Source organism: Pristis pectinata, chromosome 8 (genome assembly GCF_009764475.1).
Source record: "Pristis pectinata isolate sPriPec2 chromosome 8, sPriPec2.1.pri, whole genome shotgun sequence".
In the NCBI taxonomy this organism is placed as follows: domain Eukaryota; kingdom Metazoa; phylum Chordata; class Chondrichthyes; order Rhinopristiformes; family Pristidae; genus Pristis; species Pristis pectinata.
In genome coordinates, this window is record NC_067412.1 from 35,561,551 (window position 1) to 35,583,598 (window position 22,048).

At 42.9% G+C, this 22,048-nt stretch overlaps 2 protein-coding genes across 5 annotated transcripts in view; both read right to left on the reverse strand.

Moving 5' to 3' along the window:
* Positions 1-317: 317 nt before the first annotated feature.
* ube2ia (ubiquitin-conjugating enzyme E2Ia) lies at positions 318-9,756 on the reverse strand. 3 transcript variants are annotated; one of them, XM_052021328.1, is made up of 7 exons: positions 9,625-9,756; positions 8,651-8,729; positions 6,144-6,227; positions 5,987-6,059; positions 2,974-3,083; positions 2,155-2,234; positions 318-980 (listed from the first exon to the last, which is right to left on the reverse strand). In XM_052021328.1, the coding sequence occupies exons 2-7, from the start codon at positions 8,714-8,716 to the stop codon at positions 917-919; spliced, it is 477 nt and encodes a 158-aa protein (XP_051877288.1). In that variant the 5' UTR covers positions 8,717-8,729; positions 9,625-9,756; the 3' UTR covers positions 318-916. The 3 variants fall into 3 exon arrangements, with proteins under 3 accessions (XP_051877288.1, XP_051877289.1, XP_051877287.1); XM_052021329.1 differs by having other exon boundaries at positions 9,650-9,674; XM_052021327.1 differs by having other exon boundaries at positions 9,527-9,667.
* Positions 9,757-12,518: 2,762 nt separating this feature from the next.
* LOC127573615 (BTB/POZ domain-containing protein KCTD5-like) overlaps positions 12,519-22,048 on the reverse strand; it is a 60,666-nt gene continuing 51,136 nt past the window's right edge. Inside the window, exon 6 of one of the 2 annotated variants that reach the window (XM_052021994.1) lies at positions 12,519-16,186. In XM_052021994.1, coding sequence (XP_051877954.1) covers positions 16,157-16,186 — 30 coding nt within the window. In that variant the 3' untranslated portion in view covers positions 12,519-16,156. The remainder of the gene's footprint in view (positions 16,187-22,048) is intronic. The other variant, XM_052021993.1, reaches the window with a different exon arrangement.

A 22,048-nucleotide genomic window follows, 5' to 3' on the forward strand; every position in this document is an offset into this window, starting at 1 on the left:
CCAGTAGTGCTCCCTTGAATGCAAATATCCATTGAAGCTGCCATCAGATGAGAAGGCAAGGAACTAAAATGTAGGTGGTCAAACATCTGGCTAGTTGTCAGTTTAAAAAAAACACCAATGATTGATCCAAAGCTATAAATTGAGAAGTAGCAAGCACACGCAAAGCACATTCCCCTGTCATAGTTTCAAGGAAATCTGCAAATAGTCATTCCCTCTGCAAAAAGCAGCTCTGATTGGAGCAATCATGCTCAACTCAGCAGGTCGCTTAAGGAAAACAGTGTGGCCCAAGAAAGTAACCAGCAGAAACATCAAGAATGTTTTTGTACAAATCCTTTATTACCCTTTATAGACACATAGGGACAGAAGACTGTGCAAACAATGATAATATTCCACAGCCTATGAAGGAGAGCCCAGCCCATTTCCTAGTGGAGTCACAGGACTCCCAAATAAAGACTCTATATCTGTATCAACAGAGCCATGCACAATATTTTTTCTTTAAATGCAGATGGACACCAATGGTATTACCATCCAGACTCGTGCATTTTGGAAATATAAAAGTTTCAGCATTTTACAGCACTTGGAATATCAGTTTACTCCTTATTAAAATAAGTGTTTATTTCTTTATAATTCAACCATTAAAAATACAAATTGATGGGGAGACCCCAAAACTGGTTTGGATCAAGCAGAGTCAGCAAGTACCTGGCTTGAAGTGACCAATGCTCATTTCTGCAGCAGGTGCCAATGACAAGAAGCAAATAGAAAACCAGGTGTGGAGGAAGGGGAAAACAAACTGTCAGGCTTCAGATGGTTCCTGGTGGAAAGAACACTGTGGGACTTTATAAAAACAAAAGTCCACTTTAAAACATGGTCACTTCCCTAAAGTGTCCTCTCCATTGCACAATCCACTCTGGCACATTTATGTTGGTGTAAACCGTTGGGCCTGTTCTCGAATCCTCTTATCATATTCCATGCTGTTTTGGCTGTAAAAGGAACACATACACACCATTACCCATGGGGCATTGCATAAATGAAGCCACAATTTATACAAAACCACCCAATCACCTCAATTGGACAAAGGTTCTGGCCAGATTTCCCCAGTTAAGTGAACATGGTCTGGTCCTTGGCAACTCTGAAAGATGGGAAAGAAAAATTCCTCTGGACTGCACATCCCAAACCTCACTGGTAGTACACTTCTGCTGGGTTGCCTTCTCACAACTACATCCCTACTAACAGGGCTTTGAAATTTTTCTTAGAAAAACATGACTGAGTAAGCCCACCTCAAGTCAAAACAAGAGTGAATGTAATTTAAAGCTGACTGGATCCCAGTACATAAAACATTTAATTGCTGATGATCTGCATTTTGATTTATCCATACAAAGGGCTAGGCTTCCCCCTGTGAATCACTAGATAAGAACTCCAGCTTGGCCCCAGGAGTTCATGTTCAGCCTGATATTAAGCTCGAACACATACATTCACTTTTGAACCCAAAAATTCACAACAGATCACTGCATTACAACCCAAACCTAATGCACCATGGACAAAACTGCATTTCAGTAGAAGCCTCCTAGATTCATGCCAGAGAGAAGGGCTAATCAAATATTCATTGTAACCTGCTTGAAGAAGTGATCACTTATTCCATGCAACAACTGAGCCTGCTCTAGCAAAAACTTGCATTCTATGATTGTGTTCTGACATGGTAAGGATTCAATCTAAAGCACTTGAATTGTCAAGGATTAGAAGGTTGCAGACTGGTGAAGAAGATTACTAAGGATGGTTGGAATGACATGGCCATGATGGGCTGCCAGGCTCATTTCTGTCCTGTACAACTATAAATGGAATAAAGGCTCCGTGTGAGACCACTGAAGATGCAGCTGAGTCAGCAGCAACTCAGGAAAAAGAAAACACCATCTCAAACTTCCAAATCCACCTTCCCTTGGATCCTGTGGTCCCCAAAGATTTCATGAAGTGCCAACTCAACCCCACCCCCCCTTAAAAAGATTCCATTTGGAAAAGAACACCAGCATACTAATCCATTGTTTTCCTTAGAAAATAACTAGCTTTCAGGTTAGATCAGATGTCGTCCTTGTCGAATCTCTGCACTACCAAGTTTGCAAAATGTTAGTGACATTGGACAATATAGGAGCTGATGCTTACCAGTAGATTGTGTATGCTTCTGCTTGAGCTGGGTCCTGAACATTTGGTTCATTTAAAAGTTCTTGAATCCCTAATAATATCTGAAGGAAAACAGAAAATGTAAACACTGTGTGCAACCTTCATAGCTCAATGCAATAAGACAACTCAATGACAGTTCTCCTAGAGTGGGTGGGCGAGGAAGTCAAGGGCTCTAAAGGTCAGCTAAATTTACTGGAACTTAATTTATGCTAATAATACCATAATCACAGGCTTCAAAGCATTAAACTGACAAACACCTGGCAGATTGGAATACAACTCAGCACAAGGAAAGAAAGAGACCATGCACTGAATGTCTTGACCACATCCCTGAACCTTGCAAGTCAAAAGAATGGGTTTCCAATCAGTAATTGGGGTGATTAACCTGTTTGCTGTCAAGTTATTTGCCAGAAGATTATCAGCCAGGAAATTAGGAGATCTCCCCTTTCTTGATGTCAGCAAATCCATTATGATCAAGTTAGACAATCTGAGCAGAGCAAGAATTCTTGAGAGTCATCAGGTAGGGAAAGAGCCCAATTAAGATTGCCGTGCAGTAGCAGTTCCTACCAAGTACATGCTGGTCAAGGTGTGATTTGTTGCAACCCTCATTCACAAACTACCCCATTGGTAATGGATAATGGCCACTTTGTGCTACCTTCCCAGATGGCCAAATTAGAGTTGGACCAGGGAAAATGAGGCAAATAAAATCCCTGAAATGTCACTATCAGAAAATGGTAAGCCCTGCACTGGGACAACTGACAGATATTATGACATAATACCATCCTGCCCTACTCCACATCTAACCTGTTTGATGGTGATTGCTGGCCTCCAGTCCTTTTCCTCTTCTAGAATTGAAAGGCAAACAGTTCCTGATGGATATACATTTGGGTGGAATATTGGTGGTTCAAACTTGCCTTTTAAAAAAAAGCAAAAGTTAAAAGTTGCACATTGAAAAGGAGGATGTCAAATACAGACCAGTCATTCAGCACCCACAAACAGTGTGGCTCTATTACCATTAATTCTTCTGTCCACATAGACACAATGTATACAGTACATGAATAGATCTGCAACCACAGCACTGAACTCTCGCACCATCATTCAAAAGTTGCAAATTACAATTCAATCAAATATAGGATCTTGACATTCATAAACAGAAGTGTAATTTACAGAGGCAGGGAAGTTATGTTGAACCTATATCAAGTACTTGCCCAACCATAAATAGAATACTGGGTTGAGTTTTGGTGATATTAGAAAGGATTTGAGGGTCCTCAAGAGGGTGCAGAAAAGATTTAACAAAATGGTTCCAGGGATGAGGGATTTCAGCTCAGTTTAGAGTGGAGAGCAACCCTAGTTTCTCCTTGCAAAGAATGTTGAGAAGAGATTTAACAGATGTACAAGATAATGTTTAGATAGAGTGAGGAGAAGCATGCTAATCCCTTTACTGGATGGTTCAAACACCTAGTACACATTAATTCACTTTCTGCAAACTGAATCAATCTGAACTTTTAAAGGGCAATGGCATAAGTAACTGAGAACAACCCATACTACAGCAGAAGAGTCTGACAAGACTTCTTTTAGAAACTGGCATATACACAATAGCCTTCAAAAAAAATGGTAAATTGGTTTATTATTGTCACATCTACCAAGGTAGAGTGAAAAAAACTTGTCTTGCATACAGATCAATTCATTACAACAGTGCATTGAGGGAGTACAAGGTAAAACAATAACAGAGTGAAAAATAAAGTGACAGAAAAAGGCAGTGCAAGTACACACCAAGGTCACGAGGTAGACTATGAGATCAAGAGTCCATCTTATTGTACGAGGGAACCATTCAATAGTCTTATAACAGCGGGATAGAAGCTGTCCTTGAGCCTGATGGCATGTGCTTTCAGGCTTTTGTATATTCTGCCTGATGGGAGCGGGGGAAGAACAAGGAAGTCCAGAGTGGAATCTTTGATTATGCTGGCTGCTTTACCGAGGCAGTGAGAAGTGTAGACATTGTCCACTGAGGGAAGGCTGGCTTCTGTAATGTGCTGAGCTGTGTCCACAACTCTCGCAGTTTCTTGTGGTCACAGGCAGAGCAGTTACCATACCAAGCCGTGATGCGTCCACATAGGATGCATTGATAAAAATTGGTAAGGGTCAAAGGGGGCATGCCAAATTTCTTTAGCCTCCTGAGGAAGTAGAGGCGTTAGTGAGCTTTCTTGACCATTGCATCAATGTGGTTGAACCAGGATAGGCTTTTGGTAATGTTCACTCCTAGGAACTTGAAACTCTCAACCCTCTTGACCTCAGCACCATTGACGTAAACAGGAGCATGTGCACCACCACCCTTCCTGAAGTCAATGGCCAGCTCTTTTGCTTTGCTGACATTGAGGGAAAGGTTGTTGTCATGACACCACATCACTAAGCTCTATCTCCTTCCAGAACTCTTGACTTATCATTATTTGAGATACTGCCCACTACAGTGGTATCATCTGCAAACTTGTAGATGGAGTTAGAGCAGAATCTGCCCACACAGTCACGTGTGTATAGGGAGTAGAGAAGGGGGCTGAGGACGCAACCTTGCGTGGCGCCAATGTTGAGAATAATCGTGGCAGAGATGTTGCTGTCTGTCCTTACTGATTGTGGTCAGTTAGTCAGGAAGTCAAGGATCCAGTTGCAAAGGGAGGCGTTGAGTCCCAGGTTTAGGAGTTCGGAGATGAGTTTTCTTGGAATTATTGTATTGGAAGCAGAGCTGTAGTCAATAAACAATAGTCTAACACAAGTGTCTTTACTGCCCAGATGCTTTAGAGATGAGTGTTGGGACAGGGAGATGGCACCTGCCGTAGAGCTGTTTTGGCAGTAGGCAAATTGCAGTGGATTGAGGTTGTCTGGGAGGCTGGAGTTAGTGTGTGCCATGACCACCTTCTCTAAGCACTTCATGATGGTGGATGTTAGAGCCAGTGGGCAGTAGTTATTAAGGCACATTACCTTGCTACAATGAAATTAGAATGCTCCAAATACTCAGCAGGTCAGGCAGTTAATGTTTTAGGTCAATGGCCTTTTAGTGTCTATAGGGCCATTGACCCCAAGCATCAACTTTATTTCTCCCTCCACAGAATGTTGCCTGACCTGCTGAGTATTTCCAGTATTCTGCTTTTATTTCAGGATTTCTAGCATCTGCAGTTTTTTTTTTTGATTTTCAATTTAAAGTAATGGTCCTGCCTGTTCTCTCACTTGAATGGTTAAATTTTCCACCAGCACTTCATGCAAAGCAAAGAGAAACACAAGGAGAAAATAACATTTCCATTTCCTAAGTGTAAAAGGGACATTACTGACTGCTCTCAAGCTGCTCCAGCAGATATCCAGGAATATACATCCTATGCTCACAGCAAGTGTACAAAATATTAGGGGGAACAGATAGAGTAGACAGCCAGCACCTCTTTCCCAGGGCACCAATGCTCAATACGAGAGGGCGTGGCTTTAAAGTAATGGGTGGGAAGTTAAAGGGAGATATCAGAGGAAGGCTTTTTTTTAAACCCAGAGAGTGGTTGGGGGGTGGAATGCGCTGCTTGGGGCGGTGATGGAGGCAGGTACATTGGTCAAATTCAAGAGATTGCTAGATAAGCATATGGAGGAATTTAAAATAGAGGGATATGTGGGAGGAAGGGGTTAGATAGTCAGGCAGGGTTTAAAGTTCGGCACAACATTGTGGGCCAAAGGGCCTGTATTGTGCTGTACTGTTCTATCATTCAAGTTCATCTCATGTGGGATCCTTAGGATTTTTAAAAAATATATTTTTAGCTTTTACAGAAGTACTGGCAAAGGGACTTACATTTTGGTGGTGATGAGGGATAATCATCCTTGAAAAGCAGCCGCAGCTTAAACAGGCCTCCTTCCCAAGTTGTCTGTTGAGGCATAAGGCAAGGCAGTTTTACACAAGAATTTATTGCACTTAATATGTGGAGTGTGGCCTTGGCTAGTTTACTTACCCCTTTTTTGCCTGGAATTGCACACTCCCAATTCATCAGGTTCATTGTGCCATCTGGATTCTTCACAGGCACAGCCACAAAGCCCTGCAGGAAGGACACAAGAGCTGACAGGACTCAGTGGTACTCCTTCAAAGGATGGCTGCACTGAAAACTCTTCCCACACTGCAAAATCCCTCAGAGGACCCCCAAGGTGCCAACAAATACATTGTCCCAAAAGACAGCAATACCCAAGATACCAGGAAACCCCTCAGCAGAGTTGCCATCAATCCTGTAGTAAATACAACTTACATCTACATGTTATCAGCCCCCTCTGACAGTAATACAGGTTGCCAATTTACCCACAAATCCAATGAAGGACATAGAGGCAGAGCCAGGAATGCCCAGAACATCTACAACTCCTTAAGAGTGGTTGGTGATGTCATTATATAGTTTACCCTGAAATCCTGAATCACCTGGTCCCTTGAAGTTGAGGAGTCTGTACCTGAAGACAAAATAAGAACTTGATTCCCCCATCCCTATCATGATTGTTCAGGCTTGGGCATGAGCCTAGAGCAGTCACTGACTGACGTAATCAAAAGAGCTCTTTTAAAAAGCTGCTACAGGCTCGATGAGCTGCAAGATTCTTTGAATTACCATCCCTACACTTACTGGATTTTACCCTTGTTGGACACAGTTGAGAAATTCCCAGATAATGCAGTGGCTTTTAAGGGTGAGCAGGAAATGTGTTCACATGATTTGGGGGAGTGGGAAATGTTTGTCCTAAGATCAGATGAAAACAGCTGGCTTTTTGATGAAAAGAACTTAGATTTTATGTATTTTCCCAGAAAGGACTGGAATGTTGCTTTTAATATTCACATTTCAACAACTAACTGGCAGATCCTGGGATATTTTCTTCAGGCTTTTTCCAATTATCAAATATTTCATATAATGTCCATGGTTACAGGAGATGGTCTGGCCATTCAGCCCTACATTGCTCCCAGAATTAAATGCAACAGTAGTCACAAGATCCATCCACAGGACTCATAATCAACGACAACCATATGCCTCAATAACATGGATGTATCGGCATTTGGAAAGGCAAGGAGTGATTAGGGATAGTCAGCAAGGCTTTGTGCACAGGAAATAATGTCTCACGTATTTGATTGAAATTTTTTTTTGAAGAGGTGACCAAGAGGATTGACGAGGCCAGGGCAGTAGACATTGAATACGTGGACTTTAACAGGGTCCCACACGGAATGCTGGTCCTGAGGGCGAGATCACATGGGATCCAGGGTGAGCAAGTCAATTGAAAACAAAATTTGCTTTGTGGAAGGAGTCAGAGGGTGGTAGAGGAGGGCTGTTTCTCAATTTGGGGGCCTATGACCACTGGTGCGCTGCAGGGATTGGTGCTGGGTCCACTGGTGTTTGTCATTTGAATGAGAATGTAGGTGGCATGATGACTTTGCAGATGACACTAAAATTGGTGGCGTGGCAGACAGTGAAGATTGTCTGAAGTTTCAACAGAACCCAAATCAACTGGGAAAGTGGGTGAAGGAATGGCAGATGGAATTTAACTCAGACAAGTGCAAAGTCATGCATTTCGGGAAGTTAAACCAGGGCAAGACATACACAGTGAATGACAGAGCTTGGGGTAGTGTTGTAGAACAGAGACATCTAGAGGTACAAGCGCAAAGCTCCTTGAAAGTGACGACACAGACAGACAAGGTGGTGTATTACACACTTGTGTTGAGTAGAAGAGTTGGGGCAGCATGTTAGAACTGTACAAGTCATTGGTGAGACTGCATCTAGAATGCTGTGTGCAGGAAGAATGTGATTAAGCTAGAATGTGCAGAAAAGATTCACAAGGAGGTTGCTGGGACAGGAGAGACTGGATAGGCCAGGAACATTTTCTCTGGAGCAAAGGAGGCTGTGGGGAGACCTTATGGAGAATTATAAAATCATAAGGGTCATAGATAATGTGGACAGTCATCCCCAACTCCCAGGGTAGGGGAGTCTAAAACTAGAGGGCATAGGTATAAGGTGAGAGGGGAAAGATTCAAAGGGGACCTGAAGGGCAGGTTCTCCCCACCCCCCACCCACAGAGTGTTGGGTATATGGAACAAGCTGCCAGAGGAAATGGTAGAGGTAGGTACAATTACAAGATTTAAAGACATTTGGACATGTACATGGATAGGAAAGGTTTCAAGGGATATGGGCCAATTGCAGGCAACGGGACTAGCTCAGCCAGACACATTGGATGATTTGGGCTGAAGGGCCTGTTAAAGCTTGTCAAGTCCACCAACAACCCTCATTACAAATTTCTTACCCCAAGGACAATGAGCAATCAGGTGCCATTGTTTTAATTTCTCACTTACATATTGAAGCAGCACTTCCATGCCCAATAACACTTTTGCTTATACATCAGTATCTATAAGTCTCTGCCACCCCCACGCCAAATACCTGTAGTTTGAAAACATTTCTAATATACACAGGAACATAAGTTTCAGCACTGGTATAAGAATACATACAAATGGATGGTCCTTGCGCCATGCCTTCCTTTCCTGGGAAAGGCGATTCAGGGCTATTCCTGACATTTTGTCTGAATCCCTGGGAACGGGGAGAAAAGTGGGTAGACTGACCAACATTTATATTATGGTACATTAAACAATCTTTCAATGCCCCCCCCCCCCCATCCCCATGCTCCCACTTCAATCTTCCCCCATACTCCAACGTGCACAAAAGCTGTGGATAAAATAATCAGGGAACTCGGGCAGGTTGTCACGGTAAATCAGAAGTCGTAAGCCATTGCAATAGCTCTTGCTGGGCGGATGGGAAGACAGTTCCAGTGTTCGTGGAGCTACAGCTCGGACTGGATCACAGTGAACAGGCTGGAAGGGGGAAGGATATCCTAAAGCCCCTGAAAATCCTCGACAGCCGTTCGTCAGCAGCTGACCGGTGGGAGAGAGAGCAAGCCTGGTGATGCACCCCACTGCCGAATAAACTGCAGGAAGTCGCGCCCTCAGCACCAAGGACCATGGTCCCAGACAATCCGTCCAGTACTGACAACTCGGCGAGACCCCGGGCCGGGGGGGGGGGGGGGGGGGGAAGAGGCCGCCAACGTCCAATGCACCTCGCTCTGGAGATGGAGCGGCCATTCAACGAGCTGCCGAGGCCTCAGAGCCGGACGGCAGGGGCACAAATCAGGACACTGAGGCCCGAGTCCAGACCGGCGGGGGGGGGGGGGTCCCACGTCCTCTCCGCCATCGCCTCTCGCTAACCCAGACCCCCGGCTCCCAGGCCGCCGCCGCCGCCGGAAGCCCAGGCCGGGAGCGCCACCCTCACACACACGGGCCTGAGCCCGGTCCCGGCTCACAGCCGAAGTCCCGGACCCCCCCCCCCCTCACCTGCCGCCGATGCTCCTGCTCCCCCACTCTTCCCCCGCCTGGTCGGAGCCCGGACCGAGCCCGGCCTCCCCGCACCGCGATAACCGCCCGGAACGCACCGCGGTAACTTCCGGTCCTTGTGACCTTTAAACCAACACCGTGACCTTTGACCACCGTTCCAAATTCTCCCCCCCCGGCCCAAAGCCACCCGCTGGGATCTTGCTGTGCCGTGAGTGCTTTCCCCACGTAAGTGGTTGGCGACAGAGACCCCGCCTGAGCTGCCCCGCCCCATGCCGTGGCCCCGCCTGCCCCGTTCCCCCCGCCCCAGGGCCGCTCCGCCACCCTCCCGCCCGCACCCCAGGGCCGCTCCGTTTCCCCCGCACCCCAGGGCCGCTCCATTTCCCCCACCGCCCGCACCCCAGGGCCGCTCCGCCCCAAGCGATTTACGGTCCTCGGGCAGAGGACAACATAGGGTTATGACGGAAGAAGTTGTAAAGCGACTCTGGGGATTTTCTCTGCTGGAATCGCCTTGGTCCGGACTCAGATTTCTGCCATAAATACACAGAAGAAATTTCTTCCTAAAAATAATTAAAATAAGGAAATATTTGGAAACAGAAACTTCTGCAAGTTCCAGTGTTTGCTGATCTTCTATCCTGCACTTTCTCTGTAGCTGTGACAGTTACAGAGTTATGCTAGAACCGTATACATTAGTTAGGCCACAGCTTGAATGCTACATGCAGTTCTGGTCACCAGATTACAGGAAAGAAGTTGATTTCACTGGAGAGAGTGCAGAGGAGATTTAAAAGGACGTTAAAGTGATGGATAATTGTAATGGTTATCTCTGTACTGTTATTGTTTTTACCTATACTACATCAATGCACTCTGTACTGACTCAATGTAACCGCACTGTGTAATGAATTGACCTGTAGGATAGGTTTGTAAGACGAGCTTTTCACTCTATCTCGGTACAAGTGACAATAATAAACCAATACCAATCCTCACGCTTTCACACCCACCCTGCAATGCAATCAACACTGCCGTGTTCTGTTCCTGCAGTCTTGTACCCACCACCTCTCCCACATTCTTGTACTTAAGCGATAGAGTCTGGGTTTAATTTGTTCATATCCTCACCCGTTGTGCACACTTGCTTGGTCTAGCACGACTTACATCTGGTACATGTCAGGTCTTGGCACATTGTGAAGTTCAGTGTCTATGCTCATCATAATCTTATACAATTAATTTAACTCAGCTTTCTCTGATCCGAAGAGCTCATCCAGTCTTTCCTCCATTACAATTATCCATCACTGTAATGTCCTTTTAAATCTCCTCTGCACTCTCTCCAGTGAAATCAACTTCTTTCCTGTAATCTGGTGACCAGAACTGCATGTAGCATTCAAGCTGTGGCCTAACTAATGTATACAGTTCTAACATAACCTCCCTTCTCTCTCAGCTAATGAAGAAAAGCCTGCCATACATCTCTATAATCACCTTATTGACCTGTCCTGCTTCCTTTAAGGATCTGCAAGTCCCTTTGATCCCTCGCATTACTCAATAGCCTCCCATTTATGAGATATCCCTTTGCCCTTTTTGTACCTCACACTTCTCGGGATCAAATTCCATTCCACCCAAATGACCAGACCATTTATATTTTCTCCAGTCCAAAGCTCTCCTTAGTGTCAACCACAGCCAATTTTTTTTGCATCACTTGATTTTTTTTTTAATCATACCTCCTACATTTAGGTCCAACAATATTTAATACAAAAAGGGACTACGTATAGAGCCCTGTGCAATCCCACTGGTAACAGCTTTCCCATCACAAAGACCTGCTAAACCTTTAACCTTTCCATGCCTCTGAACAAATTTATAATCTGATGAAATGTCACTGACTCAGATGCTGTTTTCCTCTCTCTGTGGATGCTGTCTGACATATTTTTGATTTGAATTTGCCATTCAGCCTTGGATCCCATGGGCTTTTTTTGACCAAGCTGTTATGTGGGTCCTTCTCAAAAGTCTTGCTGAAATCAATGTTGACTACATCAAACACATTGCCTTCATTGGCCTTCCTTGTTACCTCCTCAAAAAATTTTAATCAGGCTCATTAGACATGACCTTCACTTAGTAAGTCCATGCACCTATTCCCAATTAATTTGACTTTTTATGCTGCCCCTTAGAATTGATTCCAAATAATCTGCCTACAACCAAAATCAAACAAACTAGTTACTTTGCTGTCTCTGCCTCTCTCTTCAATCTCCCAATCCACTGGCTCAACCCCTATTGTAAAGGAGGATGAAAAAATTGTAAATAGAACCTCCACAATTTCCAACCTTGCTTCTTTTAACAGCTTGGGATATATTTCATCTGGACCTAGCAATGTATCCATTTTCAAAGATGCCAAACACATTCATACTTTTTACAATATTTTTCCATCCCATATTCTATACTCATTCACATCAACATCATCTCCTCCTATTGTGAAGACATTTGCATACTATTCACCTTACCCTTATAGCCCATCTTTGCATCTTTATGGTCACTATTACATCCCCCACTTTCCATTGTTACCCTTTTGCTCTTTAATGTACTTAAAATAGCTCTGGATTTTCTTATTTTACTTGCTAGTGTGTTTTTTCCCCCCATGGACAGTTTTCTTGCTTTCCTTTTTAGTTTCATTCCTATATTTTTTACACTATACTGATGCTCTGCTGTATTAAGTTATTAATTTCTGATATTCCCTTTGTTGCATTCTCTTACCCTCTATGTACCACGTCATCTAGATTGCTCATTCTGGATTTGGGCTTACAATCAAGCAGAGTTGTCCACTTCACGTGTTTTTTTTTGTCTCAGTCGAATGGTACTGTCAGGCTCCAGTCTGCTGGCTTGTTTTTGGAGCTGGGAAGCAAACATGGAACTGTACCTGCACTTACCCAGATGTCATTATACTTTCAGTAATTGTGTGAAGGGCTCTGGGGCAAATGCAGCATTATCAGGCAGTGTGAACACATTAGATACCATTACACTCAGACCAAGGGATGGGATTTTATTTTGTTCAGCCAAATCCAGAAATTTACATAAAAACTTTCAGCTTATTCAAATTTATCACAAGAAAATGAAGCAAACTTTGGAAGAATGATCAGTAATTCTTGATAACAGTTTATATGGATTCCACAAACAAAAAAAAAGCAACTATACTTTTGCTACCGTAACGAGAAAGGGACCCCCTTGGACATGCACATAGCCCTTAAAAGATTAATGATGCATCGGCTGCAGCCCTGGACTATTTTTGGAGAACAGGAACTGAGCTCTGCATTGCACTGCCCTCAAGTGGAAACATAAATAAAGCAAGTTATTAACCAATTTTCTCCTCTCCTCTGCTGGTAATTGTGTGGTGGAGCACAGTTCGCAAAGCCAGTCAGTCTCCAATACTCAGTGGTAATTCATCTCTGGTGGATTATTTGAAGGAAGAGACATCCATGAAACAGTGATCAGAATCAGATTCTAGCCTGGCTACACACTTCCCAATCTAGATTCAAATTGTAGCCTCCTGCTGTCCTTGTGGCTCAGACTTATTTATCTTCTCTTCCACCAAAATTACAATTAATTTACCCATTAACTATAAGTACCTACAGAAATACATTTGGCCCAGATAATGAGTATTTACAACATTCTCTGTTTCCATTTCTAAAGCAACCAAAATACTTTCTAATAGTAATTCAAAATGATTCTGCTTCTTCCATCCAGACCATCATTTCTGTACATCTTTACATCTTGAATTCTTAGTCCCTCTGCTCTTTAATCTCCCGTCACCCATCCATCATAGATGTTTTTTCTCTGGTCTGTGTCTCCACCTCAACACTGCCATCTTCTATTTCCTCAGTTTTGACAGAAGGTTATTCATTTAAACATTAACTATTTCTCTCACCATAGGTGCTGCCGACCATTTCTACCATGCTCCGTTTTTAATTGGATTTATGGCATCTGTACTATTTTACATTTGAACAGCTGGGACTTGGCCCAGAACGTGAAGGGTTCACCACAGGTAGAGACTGCACAAAGGAATGCAGATTTTGCAGACCCCTATACAAAGAAGGGAGCCTGGATTCCAACCAGCAGTTATGGTGTATTCAGTGTACATGGTTTTAAGTAATTCAGTTTGGGAGCAGGATGCAGTTCCTTGATGCACACTGCATCCACATCAATCCCTCCACTTAGTGAACATACTGTAGCTTTGGAAGGGTGATAGCAACTGTCTAGAGGTTAGATAAACCCAAATGACAAGTGAGAGGCTCTAGAAGCACTCTGCTGAGGATTTTCACAATTGAAATGGAGAGAGTAGCATTCTGATAGGCACTTGAACATTCACCGCTCAGCGAGATTGTAATTTGAGCTGTGCAAGGACCCCTTTGATTCGAAATAATTTCAAATTATAATGACACAAAAGGAGGCCAGTTAACCCATTATCTCCATGTCAGCTCCCAGGGGAGCAATTCCATTAGTCCCACTCCCCCATTGTCAGTTAACCCATAACTTATTCTCTCTCTCAAATACCCATCAACTCCTTTTTGATTCTTCTTGCTATTAACCCACACTTAGAGGTAGTTTACACAAGTCAATTAATCTGTCAGCATGACTTTGGGATGCAGGAGGAAACTGGAGTGCCTGGAGGAAGTCCATGCAGCTGGAGCGAGAACATGCAAACACAGACAGCACTCAAGGTCAGGATCAAACCAGAGTCTGTTGAATGATGTGGCAGCAACACAGAGTGTGGCGTATCGCAATAAAAACATGAGTAGAAGGACAAAAAAACTGCAGATACTAGAATTCGGAAATAAAACTGAAAATGCCAGGAATACTGAGGTCAGGCACAGGCAGCATCTATGGAGAGAGAAACAACTAAAGTTTCATGTCAATTGATCCCAAATGTAAACTTTCAGCATATTCTACCAGACCTCTTGAGCATTTCCAGCACTTTGTTCTTATGAGGGAAAGTGTTGCAGGTCTGCTTAAATACCAATGTAAAGGGTTTCAGGCTGTGTAAACAAGGATAAGAGGGTTTGGAAAACCATAACCAGAGGTAACATTTTGTAATCATGTTTTGGCAGGTGTAGGTGTTGCCTGCCTATCAATTCATTTCCCCCCCCACCCACCCCCCCAAACACTTACTTTGTCTTTTTGAAGGGTATCATTTCATGGCCAGCTGGCACCTTCACTCAAATGACTAATTTTCCTGTGGCAAGTCAGATCAGGAATTGTTAAGGAAGCTATTTTAATATGGGAAGGAGGCCTGGATAGTAAATGCCCTCACATTCTGTTCGTATGTCTCAATAAAGAGAGAGGGAGAGTGAAAACCATATTTTCATTGAGTAAGGGAGAGGGAGAAGGAACACTCAACTTCAGTTACAGGCTTAAAATGAGTTCCCTATGTAGCATAAACTCAATGCAGATGGTAGCTAACTTGTTTTGTTGAGCTTTTTTTTGCTCAAATCATGATTGTGGACAATAGCACTGTAGTTTCTGACAGCAAGAAATGTGCTTAAACATTATTGAAGTATGGTTCTGAAATGGTGTCATTTCAGCAAGTCCAAGGGTTGGATTTGTTTGGACAATTTTTATATAAAGGTTTAAAACATATGGAAAAAGTTTAGCAGCTTAACCTATAGGTAGTTCATCTTTAATAATCCACAAGAACCCTAAAAAATATATACAAAGGAATTCTAAAGCATACAAACCACTTCAAACAGCAATTAGTGAAATAAAAAGCAGTAAACCAGGCAATCAGATTGAAAATACCCCATCAGAATTTAATGGTTTCTTTAACTCATTTATTTCCCTGAACAATGAGCTTTAATTGAAACTACTTTTAGTTGACAGCAGGTGCTGAATTCCTTAATCAAACTTTTTATGCCCATCTCCCAGTCCCTTCCAGAGCACCCAGCCAACTAAAACAGCCTATTTACAAGGTACAGTGAGTGATGATGACCCAGCCACTAAACATGTTTCTTCTTGCCACATACATAACCATTTATAAAGGAACTAGTGTAATCAAAGTGGCTCTGGGTGGAATTGTGCATCTGTTGAATGAGGCACAGCCTCCGTTCTGTAATTGATAAACTGTACCTCAGTTATACACTTGATTCAGGCTCCAGGTTTCTTTGTAAAATAACAAGCTAATTCTTTTGTAAACAGGAGTTCATTGGTCTAATCCCAGGAGGGAAAGGAAGCATCAGAGCAGCCCTCTGGCCAGATGAGTCCCTGATATGGAGGTATCAATGCTGCTCCCAGCTAGCACAGACAGGCTTCAATATATGGCCGTCTTTATAATGCATAAACATTTCTAAACCCTTGAAGTGTTCACTGTCAGTTAGAAAACTTGGTGCGGGGGGGGGGGGGGGGGGGGGGGGGGTGATTGTGGCAAGGGGGGATGGGTGAGGGCGAGAGGACGGGGACAGGCGAGGGGACGAGAAAGGGCGAGGGCGTGAAAGTGCGAGGGGGAGAAAGTGAGACGGAGACAGAAAGAAAAATCAATCCATGTTTAAACATTTCGCAAGAAATGTTCATGTCACAGAGCACTTATGTTTGTCTCTGTTTCCATTTGCATTTCTCTGACAGTACAATAACTTAAAGCTCCTTCCATGGTCAAGGTCAATACTGACTTCACATCCGCGATCCACGTTCTTGCAGAATCTGTAAGAGAAAATAAATCAATTGTGATAACCCCAGCATCACAGCTGCTTATATTACCTTGGGCAACAGCCCATAATATAACACAGTCAATATGGTAACATTTTGAGCTAGCTTGTTTATCCATTTACAAAGCTGAAACTACTTTGTACAACTTCCTGTCTTGTGGAGAAGGCATACAGGATGATTCTTAGTCTCCCTACAATTTAACACTCTTCAGATGAAATAAAGATCATCAGCCAAGATTTCTGCTTCTCAATGGAATCCAGTGACCTCTCTTGACATGAGGATTGGGCTCAATAGTTGATGGCTGCCCATCTCTAATAATGTTTTCTCTGGCAATATTACCACTGCCAACAAAGAACTGTGACATAATTATTCCCCAAGTGTGACTCAAGAATCAGTACCTCACTGGTAGGATTAAAAGCAAAGAATGCAACAGAATGATGGAGCAGCTTTCATCTAAAAGGTTGGTCCCTCACCCTGTCTCTCCCTAGCTTAAAATTGTAACAAGGGACAAAACTACCTTGTTAACAAGAATCAGGGATCCATACTGAGTGTTGCATGAATATGCAGGCAACACATAGGGCAAGGACAGGTCTTGCTAGTCTGGACAGGGCTCCCAAAAACTTGTAGCTTATACATTTACCTGTAGATTCAGTATATTTCTTAACACCACAGGAGCAGGACATTGCAGTGGAGGTGAGGTAATTGCACTTGGACTATTTCTGTTTCTGCAGTATATTCTGACTGACAGACAGACAAAATTGTTTTGATCTTCAGCTAAAGAGAACCTCTGGTTAGTTGCAGCGCACATGCTGGCTTGTTCCTGACCTCTATCCATGCGCAATGCAGTGCAAGTATTGGGTGCAAGCCCCTCAGCTTCATGCCAACTATGCAGGACAACCCTATTTATTTGAATGGGGTTGCTGACCTGCATCAAATAGCCTAGATGCAAGCCTTTTCTGCCTTCACTATTTTTAATTAATTTCTAGAACCGAAACATTTCAAGTAAAATTAAAGACTTTTTTTGTAATTCTTAAAAATCCATTTGAACAGTTTTTAAATATCTTTGATCAGAGCATTTAAAAGTGGTTAAAATGCATTTGATGACCATCAGGACATTTCATGCAACCTCAGTATCTGCTGCCTGAGGCCTAGTCACTGTCCATGGAATGGCTGTGGCAATCCAACTGATCAGTTATTACTGCATTTGGTTTGGATAACATTGTGCAAGTGCTTGAAACATAGAAATGCAACAGATTCAAACCAGGACAGACAGGGATTTCATCTGACCTTCTCCAAAGATGTTGAAACTGAACTAGTGTGGTTTTTGACATGCCTTAGTCAAGATGCCATTTTCCAAACACGAGATGGAATATTAGGTATTGCCAAGCAATCCAACTGTAAGAGCAAAGCTGCACTACATTTCCAGTACACAATTGAGGCAAGATGAATTCTGGGCCTGAAGCTAATTGTTACACAGTTACCCTCAGCTCAGCTAACTCAGATCCAAGGGTGAAGGGCAAGTCTGGCTCTTGCGATGCAATGGACTCTACCTTCTACATTTGTTAACCGAACCATATTTCCTATAAGGAACAGACATGAGCACACTGACAGCATTGGGAGTAAACAGTGAACTCATGTGCAATGGACAGTTCTGCTTATGTTTTCTCCCCATAGTTCCACATTTCTATAGACTAAATTTATGGAGTTGAAGTCATGCAACTCACAACAGTGAAACTAATGTTCCAAAAGTCGGTCTTCCTTTTTGGGACCCATAAAGAAAATAAGACATTAAGGAAGAGAGTGTAAGGAACCAATCAAGGATGCTTCTCCGCTCAGTTTCTTTCCATGTCAAGCAGAATGAGTTAGGTTAGCATGGTATCCCATTATTAAGGGAAGCCTTGGCTGAAATAGGACATGCTGTCATAAAAAATGTTAAAAGCTGTCTTTCTCATGGGAGTCCTTCCCTCTCTGACCCAGTCTATTCGCAAGTTTGGCATATTTGTTTAAGCTGATCGAGGTGATGCAGTCTGTTTTCCCCACTGTATGGTATAATTTATGTATAATTTGTGTATAATTCATAGTCTGTGCATTTTCTGTACCTACATGCCTGTAATGCTGTTGCAAGTTTTTCATTGTACTGTACTTGTGCAGATAATAAACTTGACTAAACACATATCCTTATGTTCACAAATGTTCTTTTCCCACCTCTACCATCACCTAATCCATCCCTCCCCTAGTCCCCTCATCCCAATCTTTATTCCCTCTAGACTTGACTATCCCATCACTTCTCCATTCACCTCCCCCTCTATTCCTCAAACTTGAAATCATCCAAACATTGCTCCCTATGTCCTATATCACACCAAGTTCCATGCACCATACACTTGTGCTCACTCAGCTACAATGATTCCAGGTAAAGCACTAATATTAAAATTCTTATGCTCCTCTTCAAGTGCTTGCCTAAACTCTTAGCTCTGGAATTCCCTCCATAAACCTCCATCTCTCTTCACTTGAGGCACTTCTTAAACCAAGCAATGGTCAAGCTTTTGGTCATTTGTCCTAAGTTCCTTAAGCAACAACCTCAATTTTTGTTTGATAAAGAAGACATGCAAAGGAATTTATTTTTAAAGACACCCTATAAAGGGAAGCTGTTGTGGTCAGAAGGCAAGTACAGGGTGAATGCCATGGGCCCAAGCAGCAGGTGCTAGGAGGATTAACAGACTTACTAACTCTGAAAAGTGAGGAATTCTTGGTGACACTGAACATGTGAACAAATTGATGGACTGGAGTTGGAGTTAGGCCATGTCTTTTAGTCTGGCCACATCAGAGATAAAATGGCATCAGTTCTCCTCACTTTCTGCTTCCAGTGTGAAATATAGGGTTTTTCATATTCCTTCAATTCTGAAACACTGAGTCACAGGCAGCAACACAAACTAAAGGCCCTTAACAAGCACGAGTGGATGCAATTCAGGTTCTGGAGTTGCTGTGTGGGGCCCATAGTGACTAGGCAACACAATGCTTGTAATTGTCAACATTTCAGCAACACCTGGTACTCAGTCTGATACAGTTGACAACAGGGCACTTTTGGTATTTTACAGAAGATCTCCAAATCAAAGAATGCTCTAAGGTTGAATGTATCAAATATCTCTGCTCATAGTACAGCAGAGCATACAACAGCAGGGTAACACACAGCACGATACTGTACTACCAGGCAGCAAGCATCCAGGCTGGTCAAGGGCAGGGCAGAGCAGAGCAAGGCAAATGACAGTTAGGGTCACTGATGGCAACTCTACAGAGGCAAGGGCAAACTGAGGGGAACTGAGAGGATCTGTGCTTTTTCCAACGGATCACTCGTGCTCACCGGTACATTTTATTTCAAATTAATCTGAGTCAATCATATCGTAATCCGTTTCTTCATCGCCGCTCTGGATTCAGCATGCAGCATGCAGAAATGTAAACAGGAAGGAAGACATTGTTGTAGGCAATCGTTTCCAAACTCTAGTTGAGAATGTCAGCAACAGGAAATGTAAAAATAAATGTGCTCAAATAAAATAGTGGAAAAAGATTAGCAAAAGGTTACCTCATCCACTATTTTCACAAACTTGAACTCTAATAATCCAAAACCATCTTTTACAGCTATCTTGTTCTGGAATTATGGACCCATAGTGGGATGCTAAGGGAGGTGGCTGCACCCAAGTGTGCCCAGATGGAGCATTAGCAAGCCCCTCACTACTCACAGTTCACCCAGCACCAAGCTGAGCTCAGGTGTTTATAAACTTCACCAGGGACTGAGTAGGATGAGAGCAATGTCTGATTTTCCTCACTCCTTGTTCAATGAACACCTTTGTTGAGATTAGTTCAGTGGGACATCAGGTAGCATAAATTCCTGTGTACCATTTTACTTAAACACCAATCCCAAAACACACAAACCACACTGGAGCAGATTGTTGACTTGAGCTTGAAACTTGAGTCACAACCCAAAACTGGAATGATGGCTGACATTGTATCTGTTCACTGTTAGAGACATCAAGCTGGAAAATGAACTACTTCCTACAGAACTGCCTTGGGTGGGTTGACATGAAAACACTCCCCTTCCCTCCTACTCCAAATGAGTGGCACAGTTAGTCAATCTACTGTCTCTCAGTTCCCATGTCCCAGATAAAATCCTGTCTATGTGTTCACATGTTCTGTGACCTTGTGGATTTCCTCCGGATGCCCCTGATTTCTCCCACATGCTGAAGGTATATGAGTTGGTGGGTTAATTGGCCACTGTAAATTGCCCTAGTGGTAGAATAGATCACAGGGAAAATTAGTGGGAGAATGGGGTTGCTCCAAGTCAGGTGAATGACCTCCTACCATGCTATAAGGAAATATGGAGAGGTCACACTGTGAAGGCACTTGCTGCTTCTCTGAGCACTGCACCGTCATCCACTTCCCGAAAGTGAAATATTAAATACTCTACTGTGAGGTAAAAGCAAACTCTTTCAGGACATCAGATATGTAATTATATACCAAATTAAATGTACATTACTGAACTAAGGCTGTGGCTATACTGAGAGCTAGCCATTCAAGATTAAAAAAGTGCACGGTGATAAAATGTTTGGATAGGTACATGGACATGAAAGGTTAAGAGGGATATGAGCCAACACAGGCAAATTGGATTAGCTTAGATAAGCATCTTGTTTGGCATTGTATAACTCTAGGATTCTATGACTCTGAAAGTTACTTTAATTATTCACTTGGAATCTATGTTAAAACTGCTGCAACAAAAAAGACAAGGCACAATAATTCTATAAGTGAATGGACTAACGCTGACCACTGATTTGCGAAGTTGTGCAGAAATAATCGAAACAGGAAGCAGTGCGAGCTGGTGAATTAGTTAGTGACTGAATGCTTAAATGTGTTCATATAATAATACACCATCATTCACTTAGTCACAGGGAATGATTGGAGTGGGGATTGTGTTATTATGTAGTTATTATAAAGAACTACAGTTCCCAGTAGGCAATGCAAGGGGTCACATGGGGGAACAGGAAGTGGCTGTAAAAAGAGAGGGAAAGCAGCCTGTCTGGTGTTGGTTAATAAAATGTTCAGATGTTAAACCCACGCGAAGTTTGTCTCTTGATGAAGAACAAACGTAACAGGGATCACTATCTCTTCTGTCCGTAAGGATTTGATTTGGATAGAGCTTTTCTATTTTTAACCACCAGTTAGAATCAATGGTAAATAGAGTCTACAAATGCTATTGATGGTTGGCGAAGACTTGGTGGGCCGAAGGACCTGTTTTCGTGCTGTATCTCTCTATGACTCCATGATTCTAAACTAACATGGCTTTAAGATGTTCATCAGGTCATAAGTTGTACCCATATCAGTGCCTGGTTTGGCAAAAGAAACAATAGCATGTTTAAGAATTTCTGCAGACAAAATGCCTTCATGGTCATTGCTAATCCAGCATTGGAATATGCAGAGCTCTGCACTGTTACTGTATGAAAACTATCAGTAGCAACATCGGCAACAGTGCAAGAATGACCTTTGTTAGAGGACTCTCACCTGGGTACACCAGGAATAGACCTGGCAAAATAATGTGGAATGCTCATTTTTTTGGCAAGTATAAAGTAATTAATGACTTGTTTTCTGTTCACGATGAAAGTTGGAGCATTCCATCCCCTGCATTTAATGCCTCCATAATGTACTCTCAGTTGAAGACTGAGCTATACTGCCCAGTCACATGATTTAACCCAATCTAACTAACATTGGGTCCTCTTAGTGCCCCATGCTTGATCAAGAGTGAGCTGTACAATGGTAGCCATTCTGTGCTGATAATTCAGACCATTTGACATTTCTCCAAACTCATTTTGG